At 42.5% G+C, this 22819-nt stretch overlaps 1 protein-coding gene across 19 annotated transcripts in view; it reads left to right on the plus strand.

The window, feature by feature from the left end:
- inpp4b (inositol polyphosphate-4-phosphatase type II B) overlaps nucleotides 1-22819 on the plus strand; it is a 996728-nt gene that overhangs the window by 773534 nt on the left and 200375 nt on the right. For all 19 annotated transcript variants that reach the window (XM_068043111.1, XM_068043134.1, XM_068043119.1 and 16 more), the window contains one exon: nucleotides 14354-14531. In XM_068043111.1, the coding sequence (XP_067899212.1) occupies nucleotides 14354-14531 (178 nt within the window). The remainder of the gene's footprint in view (nucleotides 1-14353; nucleotides 14532-22819) is intronic.

Raw genomic sequence — 22819 nt, forward strand, 5'->3', positions numbered from 1 at the left:
GGCCAATTCGGGACTTAAAAGGGAATTTACACACTGAGGCAAGGGGCATGGCTGAGGTACTAAATGAGTACTTTTCAAGGAAGAAGATGCTGCCTAAATCATAGTGAAAGTGGAAGTAGTTGAGACACTGGATGGGCTAAAAATTGATTGAGGAGATATTAGATAGGTTGACTGTACTTAAAGTTGATAAGTCACCAGGACTGGATAAGATGCATCCAATGATATCAAGGAAAATAAGGGTGGAAATTGCGGAGGCACTGGCCATAATCTTCCAGTTCTCCTTAGATACAGGGGTGGTGCCAGAGGACTGGAGAATTGTTCCTTGTTCAAAAAAGGGTTTAAGGATAAGCTCAGCAACTACAGGCCAGTCAGTTTAACCTCGGTGGTGGGAAAGCTTTTAAAAATGATAATTCCGGACAAAATTAACAGTCACTTGGACAAGTGTGGATTAATTAAGGATTTGTTGAAGGCAAATTGTGTTTAACTACCTTGCTTGAGTTTTTTGATGAGGTGACAGGGTTGTTGAGGGTAATGCTTTTGATATGGTGTACATGGATTTCCAAAAGGCATTTGATATAGTGCCACATAACAGGTTTGTAAACAAAGTTAGAGCCCATGGAATAAACGGGACAATAGCCACATGGATTCAATATTGTCTGAGTGACAGGAAACAGAGAGTAGTTGTGAACGGTTATTTATTTGACTGGGGGTATATGTGCACAAATCATTGTAGGTGGTAGGGCAGATGAGAAAGTGGTTGATAAACCATACGGGATCCTGGCCTTTATAAATAGAGGACATAGGGTACAAAAGCAAGGAAATTATGATAAATTTATATAAAACACTATTTTGACCTCAACTGGAGTATTGTGTCCAACTCTGGGCAGCACATTTCAGGAATGATGTGAAAAGATTCACGAGAATAGTTCCAGGGATGAGGAATTTCAGTTATGTAGATAGATTGAGAAGCTGGATCAGTTCTCCTTGGTGTAGAGAAGATTAAGAGGAGATTTAATCGTTCGTTCCTGCATGGGGTCATCATCATCCCTGTAGGTTGACTGTCATGGATCTCCACCTCTGTCTGTCCCATGCTGTCCATGCACATTCTGCATAGGTCAACTGCGTCCAGTCCATTATATCGATCATCCATTTTCTTCTCAGCTTCCCTCTTCTATGTTTTCCATTGATCTTTCCATCCATAATTGTCTCTGTCTACCTTCTGCCCTAATGACATGATGGAAGTATTGTATCTTTCTCTCTTTGATGTTATGCACTAATTTACTCCTTTCTCCAGCGATTTCCAGCACCACCTCATTAGTCTTTCTGTCTGTGTAAGATATGTGGAACATCTTCTGATATGTCCACATCTCGAATGCATTCAGTTTATCAATAGTCTTTTTACTTGTTGTCCATGTCTCCGAGGCATATAACATAGGTGACAAAATGCAGCACCTCAGCATTCTTTTCCTAAGATTCAGGGTCAGTTTCTTTGATGTTAACAAGTACATCATTCTGAAGATTTAATAGAGGTGTTCAAAATCATGAGGGGTCTAGACAGAGTAGGTAGAGAAAAACTGTTCCCATTGGCAGAACGATAGAGAACCGGAGAGCACTGATTTAAGGTGATTGGAAAAGAAAGCAATTGCAACATGTGAAACCACTTTTTTTTACACAGCGAGTGATTAGGATCTGGAGTGCACTGCCTGAAAGTGTGGTGTAGACAGATTCAATTGAGGCCTTCAAAAGAGAATTGGCTAATTATTTGAGGAGAAAAAGTTTGCAGGGCTGTGGGGAAAAGGCGGGGGAGTGGGACTAGGTGAGTTGCTCTTGTGGAGATCCAGCAAGGACACGACTGGCCAAATGGCCTCCTCTTCTGCTGTAACCATTCTATGACTCTATGATTGTACTTCAACCCCCTTGCAATAAAAGCCAACATGCCATTTGCCTTCCTAATTGCTTGATGTACCTGCATGCTAACTTTGTGTGTTCCTTGTACAAGAACACCTAAGTCTCTCTGAAGAGCATTTAAAAGTTTCTCAGCATTTAAAAAGTATATTCTTTCTACCAAAATGAACGACCTCATATTTCCCCATTTTATACTCCAGCTACCACTTTGCTGTCCACTCACGTAACCTGTCTACTCCCTCTGTAACCTCTTTGTGTCCTTCTGACAGCTTACATCCCATTTAGCTTTGTATCGTCAGCAAACTTGGATACATTACACTTGGTAGCTTCATCAAAGTAATTAATATAGATTGTAAATATCTGATGTCCCAGCACTGATCCTTGCAGCACCCTATTAGTTACAGCCTGCCAACTTAAAAATGTCCTGGTTAACCCTACTCTCTGTTTTCTGTCCTTTAACTAATCTTCCATCCATGCTAATATTTTACCCACAATTAAATCTTGTGTTAGGCGGCACCTCATTGAATGCTTTTTGGAAATCCAGATATACTACAATCCCTTTATCTACCCTGTTAGTTACATTCTCAAAGAACTCTAATTAAACTATTGCATGACCTTTGTTTCAAGCTTCTACTATTTTTTGATTAATACTTTGTCCAACAGAATACTGTTAGAGTGCCTGTAAACTACATCCACCGATGTTTCCTGCCCCTTGTTATTCTTTACCTCTACCCATACTGATTCTCTAATCTTCCAATTCCCCTTTCATAAAATCATGTTAATTGTATAATCATATAATGATTTTCTAAGTGCCATGTTAACACCTCCTAAATAATAGATTTTGACATTTTTCGTGACAACTGATGCCAGGCTAAATGGCCTGTAGTTCCCTGTTTTCTCTCTCCCTCCTTTCTTGGATTTAGCAGTGTTACATTTGTCACCTTCCAATCTCCTGGGACCGTTGTAGAAACTAGGAAATTTTGGAAGATCACAACCAATGCCTCGACTATCTCTGCAGCTATCCCTTTTAGAATCATAGGATGTATGCCACAAGGTCCAGGAGATTTGTTGTCTTTTAGTCCCATTAGTTTCTCTAGTACTTTTCCTCTAGTGATATGAATTACTTTAAGTTCCTCACTCTCATTAACCCCTTGGTTCCCCACTATCTTCGGTCTGCTTTTTGTGTCTTCGACTGTGATAATAAATACAAAATATTTGTTTAACATTTCTGTCCTTTCCTTATCCACCAGCACAATTTCTTCTGTCTCAGCCTTTAACGAACCAACATATACTTTTGCTACACACTTTTGTTTGCACACTTGTTGAAGTTCTTCCAGTCTGTTTTTTTATGTCTATGCCTAGTTTGCTCTAATATTCTATTTTTCCCCTTTTTTATCAATTTTTTGGTTATCCTTTGCTGGTTTCAAAAACTTTCCCAACCCTCGAGCTTATTAATATTCTTCCAAATTTATAAATCTCTTTTAATCTAATTCTATTACACAGTTCTCAGTCTTTAGTCTTCTTTAGTCAGCCACAGATAGACCGCTTCTGCCGTGGAGTTTTTGTTTCTCAATGGAATGTACTTTTGTTGAGAGCTTTGAATTATTTCTTTAAATATTTGCCACTGCTTATCTAAGTCCATACCTTTTAATCTATTTTTCCAATCAACCTTAGCCAACTCATCCACCCCACCTCCGCCCCATGCCTATGTAATGTAATTTAATTTATTTAAGTTTACAATTTTTGTTTTGGATTTAAGTATGTCATTCTTAAGCTGAATGTGAAATTCTATCATATTATAATCACTCTGTTCTAATGGATCCTTTGCAATGAGATTACTAATTAACCCTATCTCATTACACAGTACAAGAGCCTTATTCCTGGTTGGTTCCATATGTATTGTTCTAGGAAACGGTCTTGACTGCATTCTATCAACTAATCCTCCAGACTACCTTTTCCAATTTGATTTGTCCAATCTATATGAAGATTAAAGTCCCACACCACTATTGCATGACCTTTGTTACAAACTGCTACAATTTTTTGATTCATACTTTGTCCAATGGAATACTGTTAGGGTGCCTATAAGCTACACCCACCGATGTTTTCTGCCCCTTGTTATTCTTAACCTCTACCTGTACTGATTCTAATTCCTCATCTTCCAAGCTAAGATCCATCTTCACTATCGTCCTTATGCCATTGTTTATTATCAGGATTATTCCCTCTCTTTTTTATTCTGCCTGTCTTTAAAAAAACGTGAAGTACCCTGAAATATTTTGTTCCCAACCTTGGTTATCTTGCAACCACGTCTCTGTAATGGCTATTAGATGAAACCCGCTGCAAGTTCTTCAGCAGTGATAATATATCCTTGACCATGGCACCAGGGCAGGCAACACAATCTTCTGAACTCTCGGTCGTGGCTGCAGAGAATAGTATCTATTCCATTGACTATACTGTCAACTATCACTACCACATTCCTGTTTTCTCCCCCCACTTGGATGGCTTCCTGCACCCTGGTGGATCAATTTTACCATCTACCCTGCATTCCATGTGCTTATCCATACACGTAGCAAGTACCTTGTATCTGTTGGATAATGTCAAGGACTGAGGCACTTCCATTACTATACCTGGATCCCATACCTGCCTGCCTCTCATTCACACACTCCTGTCCCTGACCATTGACCAACTTCAAAGTCAACTTAACCTAAGGGATTGTCTCCTGGAATAACGGGTGGAATTTTATGAAAGCGATGGGGGTCTTGTATTGCCTCCTTTGGGGAATATCCGCCATATTATGAAGCACTCAGGCAGATGAGAGGCCACCGGCAGGCCTTTCCCAGGATCAGGACCCTGGGGACAGGATGCGCCCCCCTGCCCCGGCCAAGAACTGCCAGCCAATCAGAGGCCAGTAGCTCTTTCTCTCAGCAGCGCCACCAGGGAGGCAGTATCTGCTGCCAGAATGGCCCCCATCGGAGGCCCAGGATTGTGGAGTTACACCGGCCAGAGGTGAATGATAGTGAAAGGGGTTTTTCTGGATGGGGGAGGGGGCTGTAGGGGGGTTGGCAGCAAGGACAGGGGAGGTGGCTCTCAGCAGTGCCCCCCCCCCATTCCCGATGTCGAGTCCCTCGATCAGGCACTGAGTACCTTTTGTACTTTTGTATGAGGGACCCCCCCCCCACCCCCCTTGGGTGGACACCAGCAACCCTACCTGGATTATTATGTGGTGGGAAGAGGCCCTTCATTTCGCATTAATTTCCCCTTAAAGGTCTCAATGGACGGTGGGAAGGGCATCTATGGGCCTTCCCACCGCGGACTTCATCAGGGTGTAGGTAGGAAGGTGGCGGGGTCCTCACCCGCCACCATCTTGCCCGATTAAATGTCCTCCCCACCTCCAAACCCACCACAGGGGAGAGCATAAAATACCGGTCAGTAGCTCTCCCCTTCCCTGATGCCTTGCCATTTCTGCAGCTCAGACTCCAGCCCAATAACTCTGAGCCGTAGATCCTCGAATTGCAGACACTTACTGCAGATGTGGATGCTGGTCTCCAGAAACTCTCACATGCAGTCATGACACCTCGCCTGCCCTGTCATATCTATCTAACATTTATTTATTTAATGTATTATTTTAGTTTAATTAATTCATTCATTTATCTAATTTTAAGTTTCTCAGTTTAACACACTTCCCTGGCTTAGAGAGCAAAAAAAAATCATCAACCAATTGTTGTTGTTCTTTTGTGCAACAGAACAACCTGTTCATCTTTGATGTCACTCCTTGATTTTTTTTTTCCAGTTCTGATAAAAGGTCATTGACCTGAAATGATAACTCTGCTTCCCTCTCCACAGATGCTGCCTGACCTCCTGAGTATTTCCAGCACTTTCTATTTTTATTCCTTAATTTGCTTTTGTTGGTTTTGAAATGCTTGTAGCACAGCGCCCGCATTTGTCTCTTTATCCTCGCGCCCTCTCCCGCTGCTCTCTCCCAGCTGTCCCTCCCGCTGCTCTCTCCCACTGCAGTATCTCTGCTCCCACTCTCACCACTTTATCACAGCTGTCCTGAAAATTTACCTATTTTGCCCTGCCTTCGGTCAGCACCCCTAAATTTTTCCGCCACTCCTTGCTCAATACCCACTTCTCCCCTTGTAAAATGCCTTATGATCTTTTCTTGTGAGGAGCACTGTATAGCGGTAAAGTTTTGAGATTTCTGAGACCTCATGCATCTGAATATATAACCAGAATTACCTCACTTCAAAAAAGTAATTTGTTGTATGCAGCATTTTGAGAAACAAATGATGTGAAATGCATAATATAAGTGTGGGCAATGATTTTGCACTCTAACTTCGCTTGTACTACCTATTTATACAATCATTGGGATCATGACTCTGGTCAGATGCATGAAGTCTGTGGAAATCTCTCAAACTTATTCTAGTGACTAATGAAATGTAATACTTTTAAAAACAACCTGTTTATGATTCCACTTTTGTAGTTGTTTGAAAATCAATTGGGAAAATTGGTTAGTGTGATAATCTTAGAACGTTTTGTCAAATGTCATCCTCTAGGCAATTCACTCGGGCTTTTACTAGATTAGTTATCTATTGTGGTTACAGACAGATAGGCACACATACGTAGATGGAAAGGATTTATAGACCTTGCTGACATGTCTTAATTTGCTTTTGTATGACAAGCCAAGACATGAAATGTGAGCTAAAGACAGTTATCAGGAGGTACTTTCTATTCAGTACAGGATGTGCCTGATTAATGAGCAATGAAAGCACAAAAGAAACCACTTCATTAAACTTTCAGACTGTAATTTGAAGCTGCAGCACTCAAACAATCTTCTACTGAAGTGTATTTTCAAAAATAAAATAAATTTCCTGCGTATTTAAATTATATTGCTGGCAGTTTCAGAGAAAGAATAGAAGTGGTACAGAACATCTCTGTGAAAATGATGTTTGCTAAATGTACCCAGTTTATAGTGGCAAATGTGAGCTGAAATAAAGCTTGATACATCTCTACAAATATCCCAAATATAGAACTGCATGAAATGAAGCATACTTCTTCTGTGGGTGGCTTGAAAATACAACAATTGTGCTTCTGTCCAACCAATTGTAACAGTTCAAGACTCCAAAAAAACTTGTGGGAAGAAAATTACTTGCATATTCCTCACCACCTGCTTCTGTTCCAGCTGAATTACCCTGGGGCTTGTCAAGGATTTGATTCCTCATGAGTAATACAGCAAAGTGCAAAAAAACATTTTTTTTTTAAATCACCCTTTCACTCACCCCCCCCCCCCCCCCTTAGCGTGTTATTTCCTTCCCCTTTAATTTCAGTTAAGTAAAGGAAATTCATCTGATTCATTGTCAAGTATTTTGAAGAATAGCTCTACTTTGAATTATAATAGCATTTGAAACTTTCAGTCAAAGTGTGATGTCTTTGATCTAGTTGGTACAGAGTGTTTTACAAAACATGAGTTCAAGTAGTGGAGGAATAATGTTTTTCCCCCTTGAGTATGTGCAACCAAGTAGCTACCACTTATTTATTCTTTATTTGTATTTATTGATTCATATTTATTCGTACTAGTCTATCTTCTGTGGCATTGCACATGGGGAAGAACCTAGACCAGTATAGTACTCCCGTCAAGCAGGGCTAGATGACGGGCAGGATAATTGGACCAGGGAAGAGGAGGAGGTGAATGGATAGGGTTAGGGTGGGGAGAGAGGAATGACTGATAAACGAGGAGGACGTTGGGGTGACGGGGAGATATGGGGGGAAGGAAGAGGAGAGGAATAGAGAAAACAGCAATTTGAATGTAGGGAAGAGGATACAGAGGGTGGGTTCCAAATTGGCAAAGCCAGCAAAACTAGCTCAGTCAGGGTATATGGCCAGAATCTGGGAAGGGGAGGGGGGGTAGTGGGGTGAAATGAAATAGGAAATTTCAGCAAGATGGGGGATGATTAGCGCTTTAGGGGAGGGCAGTGGTGAGTGATATGAGGGAAAATTGGTTGACAGGAATTTTCAAGGGAGGAGCGTACTAATAAGTTACTAATTTATGCTGGTAAATGCTGTCAGTGGTGTGAGGGAGATTGGACTATAATGGTATGGCACCTATTTATTTAATAGAGTTGGGAAGCACTTGCAGCAGCTAATGATGGGGGCACTGTATGGCACATTTCTGTCCATTCTTGGTGCACATTCCAAATGGTAATTCTCTGGGGTATAGCACTTGATTTGCTGCTGAGCCATCTGGCCAGTGAGTAGGACACATTGTTTACTCAGATCACAGTGCATATTTGCAGCAGTTTTTATAGCTGTTTTACATTACATGACATTTATCACTGAAAAAGCACAGCCACAGCTACAGGCATAACTGGTACTTTTAAATTGGATTTTCCATAGAGAGCCTTTAACATAAGAGTTTCAATGCATTGAAAATGGAATGTTACAACCCTATCCAGTGACTTTAATATATAAAAGATGTGACATTGTGCGAGACTCAAAAACATATGGAACAAGAAGTCTTTTGACCCGTTAATCCATTCCTAGAACCAACAACCCATGTACTATCTGGTCTATTATATATTCATCCCAACATGTGCTTTGATATTTGTGCACGCTTAAGATAGTTCTTCATTGAAGGCATATTCAGCCGTTTTGGAGATTGCACTCCTTTAAACGAGTGCCATTATTAGCTACAGAAGTTTGTTCTGCTGAACTATTTAAAAAAAAAAAATTTTTTTTCTGTATTTTTATGGTGTACTCACTGCTCATCTGGATTTTAACCCAGTTTGCATCTACATCCCTGCATTTTCCATCGATGGCTTGTTGGCAGCTGCAGTTTCAGAAGATGGAAACCATGCTGGGTATATATCTCTTTTTTCTTATTTTGGAGAAAGAAAAGAAGGATATGGGAAGGAATGAGAAGGAAACATATATACTCCCGAACTGGACTGTCTGCTCCTGTCCATACCTGATCATCTGTGTCTGTAGAGCATTACTTAACAGCTGATACATGCCTGATGAGATCTGCCATCTCGTGGAGCCAAAAGATCAGACGTGTGCCACAACAGGGATAACTGACAATATCTGTTTAGGTGACCACTGCACTGAACCTTTTATGTTACTGCCTGCTTTCAAGCAATGGAAGAGCATAAATGCCAATTTTTTCAATCAGCCATGAATCGATCCATAAAGAAGGTGGCAGATGACTTATTTAGCAGGCAAGCTCCTTCATCACTTTTCCCTGGAAAGCATCTAATAGCACAACAGAACACTGCACTTTTTCTGTATGGCAGGTTTGCTCAAAGACCGCAGCGTTATTGATAGTGCATGTGTGGTGTAATGGTCCCTGCCCTCCAATGTGCAATCAGTCTGTGACATTACGCAGAAAACCATAAGGGCGAATGTTTGTTATCCTGATAGCAGTCTCAAGACTTTTGTTTTATGTCAATCTATCATGCACCTTTATTTGAAGCACCAGAATTCTTGAATAGATGGTTCCTCCGTGACCACGGATATTTTCTTCAGACTTGTCTCATGACCCTCACGACACAGCCATGAACAAGAGCTGAACAGTGATACAGAGGATCATGGTGGAACATGTCATCAAAATATTATAAAGGTTCAAATGACTAGACACATCAGGGGATCTGTTGTAATATAGCCTTGCCAAGTATCATATTGCCACATGTCTATGGCACAACTACACAATACAAAGAGGCATTAGCATGGAGCAGGGTGCGAAAAGGATGCCCAAGCACAATCATTGGCAGAGGAGGATGCTGAGACCAAACCTAAAGACATGCCTCGTGAATCTTAAGACAGGCTTTATTCACCTGAAACCTATCCACCAAGGCACATGTCTACATGTACACAATAAAATGAACTAATAGACTGCCGTTTCATTGTCCTCTACCTTACCTGAGTGCACAAGACAGCGAAGGCTATGGGCCTTGACAACATCCTAGCTATAGTGCTAAAGGTATGTGTGCCAGAGTCAATCACTCCCCTATCCAAGCCATTGAAATACAACTATAACAATAGCGCCTAATTAACAAGGTGGGAGTCTGTACAGATACATACTATCGAGAAAACTGGATAAATCTAACCTGGCCAATTATTTTCCTTTCAGACTGCTCCCAATCATCAGTAAAGTAAGAATGTCACAAAGCAATAACTACTCACCAATAACCTGTTCAGTGCTGCTCAGTTCAGTTCTGCCAGAACCACTTGGCTCTAGACCTCATCACAGCCTTGACCCAGACATGAACACAATAGGTGAATGCCAGAGAAGTGGTGAGAGTAGCTTCTCTTCACATGACATATCACTCCATTATGACGCTAAGGAATCATAGCAAAACTGATTAATGTGAGTCAAAGTGAAACTGTCCATTTGCTGGAAGCATGCTTGATACAACAGAAGATGATTGTGGTTGTCAGAGACCAGTCATCATAGCCTTGGACATCACTGGGTGAGTTCTTCAAGGAAGCAGGCTCGGCCCAACCATCTTTAGCTGTTTCATGATCTTCCCTTCATCATAAGATCAGGAATGGGGGTGTTCGCTAATGATTCCACGGTGTTTAAAGAATCAAGGAGTTTTGCTGGCCCACAAGATACAAATTTAACTATTCCAAAATCAAGGGCAGACCCCTTTGCCCAAAACATGCCCTCATATTTGTGAGTTCTACTTCTTTTCTCAGTTAACAGCTGGCCTTAAATGCCTGGTCTGTACAAAAAAAACTCCCTGCTTGAGCCAGCAAAAATTGACTTCGATAGAACTAACTGCCCTTATCCCTCCCGAGAAAAGCAAGCACAATAAAAATAAGTGTACTCATCCATCAACTCTTAATCAGATATTGCCAACTCAGTTCATTCCAAGAGTTTTACAGATGCATTGAACTGCACCTCCACTCTCTTACAGATCCACAAACATAGCATCACGCTTTACTCAATGTTCGCCTCTAGATCAAATGACAGTACTGAATTCCCGAAGGAGAACTAGGAAACAAGATAGCAGAGATGAGTATAGAAACAGACCCTCACAACCAAAGCCTCAGTATTTCATGCAGTCAGATGAGTGTGTGCCAAGGACCCTATAGTGTCTTGCCTCTGCTGCATCTTTGCAGTGATATGACTGCCTAACTGAATTCGATCACCATTAAGAGCATGGCCACTACAGGTTCACCTGCAGTGGTACATCCAATGACCAAAGTCCTAAGCTTAATTGTGGTTTTGCTAATGAATCCGCTGAGTGGGAAACATAGCACCATAGGTCCCAGCTTCTCGATTGCTCAACGGTTAAATGTATTGCCCATTGTCGGACTCGGAAGCTCTCAGGTTCTATCCTTTAATAAGTTAGCTGATCTTGGCTATGATTAGTTAATTGTTCCATTACTATTTCGGCTCACGCATAAAGGACAGCAAGTTGAATAAGGTGCCAGAGGACTGCTTTTTGGTTGTACCTTAACTGTACCTCAGTACAATTTAATACATTCATGAAAGGGGGGGGGGGGGGAGAAATGGAAGTAACAAAAAAGTCTAGCATAATCTGTCACTGATGGATCGCGAGAACAACCATCCAGTGTTTATGTGCTGAATTTTATGGGCCTCCTAGGGATGGGGAACAGAGGCGGGGAGGGAGCCCATATAATTGCGAGGGGAGACGGGGGTTGGAGTACTCATCGCATTCCCAACGCCCTGGAGTTTAGTCCAGGGCAGGGAAGGCCAAAGATGGCATTCCCACCCAGAGGCCACTTGAGGCCCTTAAGTGGCCAGTTAATTAATTAAGCAGTACAGGGGCCTCTGCCTTGTGGGGAAGTTGCCCAGTAACTCAAGGTGGCCTCCCTCCGAGCTTTGGAGGGGCTCCTCCTCTATGGGCATTCTGTGACCCATGGAAGACCCCTCTGTGGCAAAGGCTGCCTCTCTGCAAACAACTCTCTTGCCCTCTAGGCCCATTCTCTCTCTCCCCCCCACCTGCCCTGCTGGGGCCTGCTGGACTGGCCCTGGTGACCTAGTCACACTTACCAGGGGCTCCAGCGACGGGCCTGGTCCCAGACCTCTTGTAGTACCAGCAGTGGCAACCACTCCTGGTGACTGAGCTGCCAGCCCTCTGGTTGACAGCTCTGGGAGATGTGATCCCCGTCCTTAAAGGGATGGAAACCCTGGCACTGGGCAGTTAAATGCCCGAGTGCCGTTAAATAGAACTAAAGGGCCGAGGCTGCGTTCCCTTTGCCTTTTCAGCCCAATATCGAGACCCCCTGCTCTCCATAAAATCCAGCCGTATGTCTTCCTAGTGTACTGTGCTCTTATGTACATAGGGAATTCTTTTCTGGGAGTGTGTTCCATATATCCACCATCATGTAGAGAATTTTCTTTTTTCTAATCACTAGCATTACTCAAACTTTATGAATTTTGTACTTGCGTCTTCCAACTTTAAGTTTGTTAAAATCTTATCTATCTATTCCTGTTATGAGAAGTTTTGTTTCCTCCAGTAAAAATAACTTCAGTCAGTTGCTCCTTTTTTCATAACTTGTGGGCCAGAATTTTATGCCCCCCAAACAGGGCGGGCTGCTGGCGGGGGCGGAAAATTGAGTGGGAAACGGAGGGGGGTGCCATTCCAGATCCCCTTCCTCCCCTGCTACAATTTTATGCAAGGCGGTGGCGAGAAACAGCCTGCACACCCCAGGCCAATCAAGGCCCTTAAGTGGACAATTAACAGGCACTTAAGGGCCTCCTCCCACCACCACAGGTATTTTACCCTCAGCAGCCGGATGGCAGAAGGCTCAAAAACTCCCCTGGTGAAACCAGGCAGCCTTCTTGTGGGCTGGTGGGCAGCTCTCCTGATTGGGCACCGCGGAGGGCCGCTCCTGAAGCCTCACTGCCCCCCCGCCCCCAATACACAACACTGCCCGCCCCTCTCGCCCCGTGCCTAGCCGGGGCCCAACCGATTGTCCCGGCGAGGCCCTAAAAACTTACCTGTTTTCCAGGGCCATCCTTAATCTTGCTTGTGATGGCTGGCTGTAGTTGCAGCAGTGGCCACCGCTCCTGGTGGCACTGCTGGGACTAAGGGCTGCCAGCTTGCTGATTGGCCGACAGCTCCTTTAGGCGGGACTTCCTGCCTCAAGGAAGTGGCAGTCCCGCCTCAGACCAATTAAGGGCCCGGGGATCGAAAAATCCCAGTCTGGCTCCCCAGGCTCGGCGAAGGTGGACTCAGCAGAGACGGGTTCGCCACCAACTTTTCGGCCGGTGGACGGGACCTCCCACCCAATGAAAAATTCTGGCTGTGGTCTCGGGCATTAATCTGAACCAGGAAGTGCCAGTTAGAATAGTTAATTCAAAATCAAGCCATGTACCGAAAGCAAAATAAAGAGGGAAAGAATGATGGGAGTAAGAGAGAGAGATAAAAGACAGAAAGATTAAGGTTTTAAAAGTTAAATTTCTTTTTTATTTTGAAAATCTCTAGCAATAATTAAAATCTGAAAGTATGAGATGCCACACCTGTAAAATTTAGTTTTCAGTGACAGGAAGGTGGTTGGGCAGTAACTAAAACATATCATGCCATTAAAAATTCATTTACACTGGAATGGACAAGCCCGAGCTGTTCCTGGTGTGTTTGGTGCATATCCATCACATAAGTACCACAACTTGACATCCTCTCATGTCTTTCAATGTCTAGACTCTCGGTGAGATACCATTATAGCACAGCTTCTGGAAGAACAGGACAGATCGAGCAACAACTTCCTGATTTCTGCGTTTGACAGCGCATGTGCGATTGCTGAAAGTTGCTGTCCGATTTACACTTTATTAACAGTGAGCACTGTCAGCCTCTCCATTATTTTGCTGCAAAATCAGGGCCAATCTAACAGCTTGTGACAAGTTTGTTGATATCTGATCAGTTATAAATGATTAAAATTGGCTTTCTAAATGTAATATAGACTTTAAGAACCCATGCATTAAGAAGGGGAAAAATCAGCGAAGGTTGCTAATCCTGATTGCTTTCCAATGACTCCTGTTGGACAATCTGTGTGTGAATATCAGATGAGGGCACACTTGAGTTTTGGTGGAATATTCTCGACGCTTAAGTGACCTGGTTAAGTGATGATTGCATTTCTGCTGGGGAAAATTTCTTTTTGTCTTACTAGCGTTATTAAGCAAAGCTTCCATGTCACAAGACACGAGTAGAGTGAAAAGCATGGAATTCCTTTTTAGCAAATAGACTTTTCCTTTGCAGTTTACATTTTATAAATATCTTGCCAGATCACATGGGAACCAGACTGTCCCTTTCAACACTGGGCAGGACTCCTGCATTTGCCTCCTTGGGAAAGGAGGGGAGAAAATTTGTGTTGTGAATTTAAAAAATATTAATTTGTTCACTTTTAACAAAATTATTGCTATTTGCTTGCTTTAATAATCTTTATTTGAATTGGTATGCAAAAATCTTTTCTTTGTTTTTTCTAGTTCCGCGTACCAGTATATTTACTATTCACCTGAAGACACGACCAAAGCAAAAGAAGTTATAACCAACATTTATAAGCTACAACCTCTCATACTGAGCAACACAGACCTTCTACTTACGGCAGCAAGGCAACACTCCAGTGACAACCTCAAAGATTCATTGAAAACACTCAGTGAAATAGTAAGGATTTAGACTGTTAACTTTACTTAAAAGGAGTGTTACCTCTGTGTTATTGATTGTTCGTATCCAGCATACCTCCCAGCTTCTAATCGTTCAGCTAACGCTTGGTTGAGTATTGTAGTGGGGGGGAGAAAGAGAACTTAAATAAAAACAAAGAGTGCTGAAAATACTCAGCAGGTCTGACAGCTTCTGTGGATCAAGCAGAGTTAACGTTTCAGGTCTGGGACCTTTCATCAAGGTCCCAGACCTGAAACGTTAACTTTGCTTCTCTCTCCACGGATGCTGCCAGACCTACTGAGTATTTCCAGCACTCTTTGTTTTTATCTCAGATTTCCAGCATCCGCAGTATTTTGCTTTTATTTAAGAAAGAAAACTTGTTTATCAACAGTTTTTATGAGAGCAGCAAAGAGAGATCCTCAGGGTAAATTTTGTACTCTGGCATCAAGCTCTGCACTGGAGTTGTGAATTTGTGAAAACTAACTAGCTGTTTTATCAACATCCCACTGCCTTTGGATGTTGTACAACATTTCACAGAAAAGATTATTATATAAACGAGGATTTTTTTTTTACACGCTACTAAAATATTTGGAGGTCAGTGAGAAATTCTGTGTATGTATCAGTGATGGAAGGCAGCTAAAAAGTTAACTTTCTGTTTAAATTGTATTAAATCTCAAAAGAAGTACTTCACTAATGCACTAAGAACTTTTTCAATTTAAAAATATGATGGAAGGGATTGTAAAGATATAATCACTTAAATTGCATACCTTTTTCTCAAAATGTCTTCCCTTCTCCTTTCAAGGCAGCATCTCATACTGGGGTATTTTTTCATGGACATTTTGATATATCATCCAAATATCCAAGTCACAATAGACTGTGACTGTCAATAGCCAGTTTGACTATAGGGTCATCATAGCCCAGACTTACTAAGTCCCTTTACAACATTCACACAGCAGATTTTCCTGGAGAGGACGTTAGAAGGTGAATGAGTGGAAACTTTGCTTTTCTTTTTCAATTCACGAGCCCAGGTAGACTAATGATAACATTCTCACCAACCCCCAGCTAAGGCTGGTGAATCTTTAGTTGCCCTGATGAGATATATTCTGTCTCTTGAATTATGCGTGCTGCATAAGTTTGATTTCAGTGTAATAGGGTTTCTTCAACATTCATTGACTCCCTTCATGAGGATTGCCAACACTTCACAAATTGTATGCTTAGTCTCTCTCACCGCAGAGTTCTGTTCTTTCTGAGCTTTTTAAGTTTCCAGAACATCTGTTTTGTTGCTGTTGAAGTTGATGAGTCCTCATGGATTATTTCCATTATTGAAGAGCATGCTAGTATTTGTCTTCGTTGGTCAAAACTTCAAGGAGTATTCATTTTATGGGTTAACTATTCTCTGCTCATTTTCAGTTTCATCCTATTCTCGTCTTTTAAGATTGTCACCTCTTCCCTAACTGTCCCCTTGCTGTGACAACATTTCTGGCTGTTAAGTTTAGTGTCTGCAGCTATACTCATTTCTAGTCCCCTTTTTGTCCCTCTGATTGTTATTTGATCTGCTTTTGAAATTTGCTGTGACCTTTCTTGTTCTTCACATTCCTTTTGTAGGCTTTATGAACTTAATTTTTCCTTCCAAAATTACATCCTTTCAAGACTGAACAGATTTGTTTTCAAGAATCTTTTCTTCTAACTGATTGAAGGGATAAACCTCATTCTTCTTTGTGACCAAAATTAGACATAGTATTTAAGGTGCAGCCTGACCAACACACTATAAAGAACTTTCATTTCTATAATAAATTATCATAGTAAAATTCTTCACCTTGAATGAATGGTCCTCTAGTTATGTATAATCGTTTAAACTAAGAATGCCCGAACAGTGGTCAGAGAGAAGGCTTGCATCACATTTTTCTGGGTTACATACAGATACAAACAGAGGGAATGCTCTGACAGTTGAAACCCTAAATTTAAGTGCAGGAAAGATATACTAACTCATTCATACTGGAGTTAGTAAAGTTTTGCTTTAATGAAAATGGGCCCCAGCTGGTGTTAATTAGTTTGAAAATATGTATGGTATTTTCCATTTTTTATGGCTGCGGAAATTAATTTAATCTGGGCTTTTCACCTTGGAAACAGACTGAGCGCCAAGAAAGTAGATTTCAGCGGATGTCCGTGCTGATCAAGGTGCATGTGGCATCCTAGAGACGAGAAGGCCTGGATTCGGGTATGGGACTAGAGTAATACGACCTGGGCGCATCATTTCCATCATTTACCTGCCAGGGAGTGCTGGAATCTGTGAACATTATGTGTGATGTGGTATGTACGGTGCATGAGTTTGCTAATGACGAAACCTACCCGAAAGTGATGTAGTTCAATCCAAAACTAGGGTCTTAAATCTAAACTAAGGAAACTACAAAGGCACGAGAGGTAAATTGGCTGTGGTAGATTGGGAAACTAGAATTAAAAGGTATGATGGTAGACAGGCAATGGCTGACATTTAAAGAATTAATACCTGGTATATAACAAATATACATTCTTTTGAGGTACAAAAAACGAGCAGGAAAGGTGATCCAACCATGGCGAACAAGAGAAGTTAAAGATTGTATTAGATCAAAAGAAGAGGTTTATAAAATTTCCAAAAAATTTAGTAAACCTGAGGATCGGGAGCATTTCAGAATCACAGTGACTCCTGACAACGCAGAGCGAAGGCAGACGTCATCAGTGCATGCGCTGATTTGCCAGCTGGCCAGCATGACTGCACGTATCTGGCGCTGACGTCAACAAGCAATGACGTCCTCACCCCTCAACATCCACGATCGCCGCCTCCATTCCCCTGAACAGTACCCCATTCCTGCCATCCCCACTTCAATGGCCGCTTTCAATTTCCCGCCCCCTTCCCTCAGCCACTCGCTGCTGCCCTCGCTGATTTCCCTCTCAGCCACTCACTTCCTGCCTTGTTGCTTCCCCACCTTGACTGATCGCTCCTGGCCTCGTCACTGCCTTCCCTCAGCCACTTGCTCCCACTATCACCGCTTCCCTCTCAGCCTCTTGCTTCCCACCTCGCTGCTTCCGCCCCCCCCCCAGCCAATCTCTCCCTGCCGCACCACCCAAAGAAGTGGTGGGAGTGGGGAACGAGCCGCCAAAGTGGCAAAGGAGGGAGTGAGCGACTGAGGATGACGGGATGACGCGGGAGCAAGTGGCCAAGACGGGGGAAGCAGCAAGGCCTGGAGCGAGTGGGGGGGGGTGGTGGTGGTTGGGGGCAGGGTGGGGGAGGGAGCGGCCAAAGCAGTAAGGCGGGGACTGAGCGGCCAGGCGGGGGGGCGAGGCAGGAAGCAAGCGGCCAAGTGGGAAGCGGCGAGAGTGAGAGCAAGTGGCGAGCAGACAGGCATGGGAGGGAACAGCAAAGAGAAGCGCAATGGCAGGAGGGAACGGAGTACTGTTGGGGGTGGGATGGAGTTGGCAATCGCAGCAATTGAGGGGATTTGGGTTTAATTTGTTTTTTATTAATTTGTTTTTTATGATAAACTGAGCAGTGCCACCTTTATTACTGGGAGCTGCCTGAGATGTCACAGACAGTGACGTTTCAGTGAATGAGGCTGTATTAGCGCATGTGCCAGAACTGCGACACCTAGTGGTTGCATTGTCAGCAAACGCAGCCTTTTAGAATTCAGCAAAAGAGGACCAAGAAACATAAAGAAACAGAAAATAGAATATGGAAGTAAACTAGCGAGAAACAGAAAAACGGACTGTAAAAGCTTCTATAGGTAAGTAAAAAGGAAATAATTAGCAAAGACAAATGTGGGCCCACTACAGGCAGAGACAGAATAATTTATAATGGGGAATAAGGAAATGGCAGAGAAACTTACCAAATACTTTGTGTCTGTCTTCATGGAGGAAGATACAAAAAAAACTTCCCAGGAATACTGGAGAACCAAGGGACGATTGAGAATGAGGAACTGAAAGAAATTCGTATTTGTAAAAAAGTAGTACTGGAGAAATTAATGGGATTGAAAGTTGATAAATCCCCTGGACCTGCTGATTTACATCCTGGAGTGTTGGAAGAGGTGGCTGTAGAGATAGTGGATGCACTGGTGATCATCTTCCAAAATTCTATAAATTCTGGAGTGGTTCCTGAAGATTGGAAGGAAGCAAATGTAACCCCACTATTTAAGAAAGGAGGGAGAGAGAAAATGGACAAGTACAGACTTGTTAGCCTTACATCAGTAGTAGGGAAAATGCTAAAATCTATTATCAAGGATGTGTTAACAGGACACTTAGAAAATAATGGTAGGATTGGGTAGAGTCAACATGGATTTATAAAAGGGAAATCACGTTTGACAAACCTGTTAGAGTTCTTTGGGAATGTAACTTGATAAGGTCTCACAAAGAAGGGTTAGTAAGAGCTGTAGAAGCTCAGTCATTGAGTATGTTTAAAGTAGAGATTGACAGATTTCTAAATACCAATGACATAAAGGGATATGGGGATAGTGTGGGAAAAGGGCATTGAAGAGGATGATCAGCCATGATCGTATTGAATGGCGGAGTAGGCTTGATGGGCTGAATGGCCTAGTCCTGTTCGTACGTTCCTAAGCGAAATTAGAGCACGTGGATTGAGAATTAGTTAATGGACAGAAAACAGAGAGTAGGAATAAATGGGTCATTCTTAGGTTGGCAGGCTGTGACTAGTGGGGTACCACAAGAATGAGTGCCTGGGCCACAGCTGTTCACAATCTATATCAAAGATTTGGATGTAGAGACCAAATGTAATATTTCCAAGTTTGCTGATGACGCAAAACTAGGTGGGAATGTGAGGAGGATGCAAAGAGGCTTCAAGGGGATTTAGACAGGCTAAGTGAGTGGGCAAGAACATGGCAGATGGAATATAATGTGAAAAAATGTGAAGTTATCCATTTTGGTAGGAAAAACAGAAACACAGAGTATTTCTTAACTGATGAGAAATTGGGAAGTGTTGAAGTCCAAAGGGACCTGGGTGTCGTCGTTCATAAGTCACTGAAAGCTAACATGCAGATGCAGCAAGCGATTGGGAAGGCAAATGGTATGTTGACCTTTACTGCAGGAGGACTTGAGTACAGGAATAAAGAAGTCTTGCTGCGATTCTCTAGAGCCTTGGTGAGACCAGAGTATTGTGTACAGTTTTGGTCTCCTTACCTATGAAAGGATATACTTGCCATAGAGGGGAGTGTAATGGAGGTTCACCAGACTGATCCCTGAGATGGCAGAATTGTGCTATGAGGAGACTGGGCCAATATTCTCTGGAGTTTAGAAGAGTAAGAGGTAATCTCATTGAAACATACAAAGTTCTAAGAGGGCTCAACAGGGTAGATGTAGGAAGGATGTTTTCCCCCAACTGGGGGTCTAGAACTAGGGGACACCATCTCAAAATAAGAGGTAGGCCATTTAGGACTGAGGTGAGGAGAAATTTCTTCACTCAGAGGATGGTGAATCTTTGGAATTCTCTACCCAAGAGGGCTGTGGAGGCTCAGTCATTGAGTATATTCAAGACAGAGATCAATAGATTTCTAAATATTAAAGATATCAAGGGATATGGGGATAGTGCGGGAAGGTGGCGTTGAGGTTGAAGATCAGCCATGATCTAGTTGAATAGCGGAGTAGGGTCAAGGGGCCAAATGGCCTACTCCTGCTGCTATTTCCTATGTTCCTATCACAAACAATGACGTCTGGCATTTTACACATTAAAAAAGCTCACAGTTCTTCACTGAGGTATAAGTAAAAGACAGATGTTGACTCAAAGAAGGCAACCTTAACAGGGCTGATTTGGACATGGAGGTGAGTTTTTAGCAAGATCTTTAAGGAGGAGAAAGTTGTAGAGATTGAGGGGTTTGAGGAGAGAATTCCAAAATGTGGGGTCTAGGTAGCTGGAATCATTGGAAATGCAAAACGGTTGATTTCTATAAAGGTTGGATGATCCATTCCGCATGTTTACCACCCAAATGGTGAAGGTGAAAATTACCCTCCACCTCCTTTAGAGGGTCGGACAGGCTAATACCATGTAGAGACAGCAGGCACACACCACCACCATCATCTCCCAGATATGCAAAACAAAAATGATTCCAGGAACTACACTCCCAGAAGTAATTCTCCGCACTTGTGCAACAATGTTTGGCTATTCACCTCAATGAAAGAGTGTATAAAATTTATGTACAATCATACGAATTAGGAGCAGAAGTAGGCCATTCAGCCTGTCATGCTAGACCCCCACCTGCCAAGAATGAGGCATATTAATTTTACCATATGAACATTGATTTGAAAACTGTTACTGAAGTGAAGAAAGGACTTGTTAAAAAAAATCACTGGCCCTTGGCTGGAAAGACATTTGCATAATAACAGACAGTGCTTGTGGAGACAAAAGGAGTTACTTTCCTTATCCAATTTAACTCTCAATGGACTTTTAGCACCAGACTTTGAAGGTGAGGGAGCTCAAATTTCAGGATGACTGCTGAGATGGCTGAATCCACAAACCGAGATGGTCAGACCAGCTGGCCACCTGACTAGCCTGCTTGGCAAGCTGGTTTTCCTGAAGAGTACAGTTTGAACTGAAAGACTGCAGAATGCTCCTGGACTGAAGAAGGCCTGTCGTGTCTATCTGTTGCTATCTCTTTCTTACGGAACTCCAGATCCACTGAAGACATATGAACCCCAAGAAAGAAAAGTCTCCTACAGCAAACAACGTTTAAAAAGAATACTGGGCCCCAATGAAAAGCAAGATCAAGGACTCTACAGTGAGTTCGAAGAACCGTAACAACAATTCTTCAGAGATTGCCTCAAACTTTTCCACTTTATTTTCTTCTGCTCTTCTCTGTCTCCTGTTTGTATGTATGCATTGCATATGCATGCTAGCGTGTGCACATCATGTAGGCGTTAACCGAAGAAAACCTGTTTGTGCTGATTTCTTTGCCTTATAATTGGATTCACCAAGGGGGAGCTAAAAACACAGTGTGTTTAAAATTTAAACCCTGTTATGGTAAGACCAGGTGAAGGCTGAGAGGGAACCCTAGACACCTTTCTCACCTGGTCATAACAAGCCCCTTGAGCCTGCTGCGCCATTCAATAAGATCATGGCTGATCTGTTTGTGTCCTGAATTTCACATTCCCATCTACCCCTGATAACCCTTGATTCCCTTGCCTAACTAGAATCTATCTATCTCCGCTTAAAAATATTCAATGACCCCGCCTCCACCACCTGAGGCAGAGAGTTCCAAAGTCGCACAACCCTCAGAGAAACAATTTCTCCTCATCTCTGTCCTAAAAAGGCGATCCCTAATTTAAAAACAGTGCCCCCTACTTCTGGACCCGCCCACAAGAGGAAATATCCTTTCCACATCCACCTTGTCAAGACCGTTCAGGATCTTATATACTTCAATCAAGTCTCCCTCACTCTTCTAAGCTCCAGTGAAAACAAGCCCAGTCTGTCCAACCTTTTCTCATAAAACCTGCTCATTCCAGGTATCAATCTCGTAAACCTGCTCTGAACCGCCTCCAGTGCATTTACATCCTTCCTTAAATAAGGAGACCAAAACTGTACACAGTATTCAAGATGTGGTCTCACCAACGCCCTGTAGAACTGAAGCATAACATCCTTACTTTTATTTTCAATTCCTCTCGTAATAAAGGATAGCATTCCATTAGCCTTCTTTATTACTTGTACCTGCATAATAACCTTTTGTGGCTCATACACTAGAACATCTAGATCCCTCTGCACCTTGGAGTTCTGCTGTCGTTCACCATTTAAGTAATACTCTGCTTTTTTATTCTTTCTGCCAAAGTGAATAACTTCATATTTTCCCACATTATACTCCATCTGCCAGATTTTTGCCCACTCACTCAACCTATCTAAATCAGTCTGCAACCTCCTTATGTCCTCTTCACAACATACTTTCCTACCTATCTTTGTGTCAGCTGCATATTAAGCTACCATGCCATCGCTCCCCTCATCTAAGTCATTGATATAAATTGTAAAAAGTTGAGGCCCCAGCACAGACCCCTGCGGGACTCCACTCGTCACATCCTGCCAATCAGAAAACCCATTTATGCATACTCTCTTTTCTGCCAGCCAGCCAATCTTCTATCCATGCTAATATATGTTGCCCCTTACACCATGAGCTCCTACTTTGCGCAATAACCTTTTATTAACCTTGTCAAATGTCTTCTGGAAATCCAAGTACAGTACGTCAAGGGGCTCCCCTTTATCCACAGTGCATGTTACTCCAAAAAGTTGGTTAAACATGATTTCCCTTTCACAAAACCATACTGACTAT

This window comes from Heterodontus francisci, chromosome 1 (genome assembly GCF_036365525.1).
Source record: "Heterodontus francisci isolate sHetFra1 chromosome 1, sHetFra1.hap1, whole genome shotgun sequence".
In the NCBI taxonomy this organism is placed as follows: Eukaryota; Metazoa; Chordata; class Chondrichthyes; order Heterodontiformes; family Heterodontidae; genus Heterodontus; species Heterodontus francisci.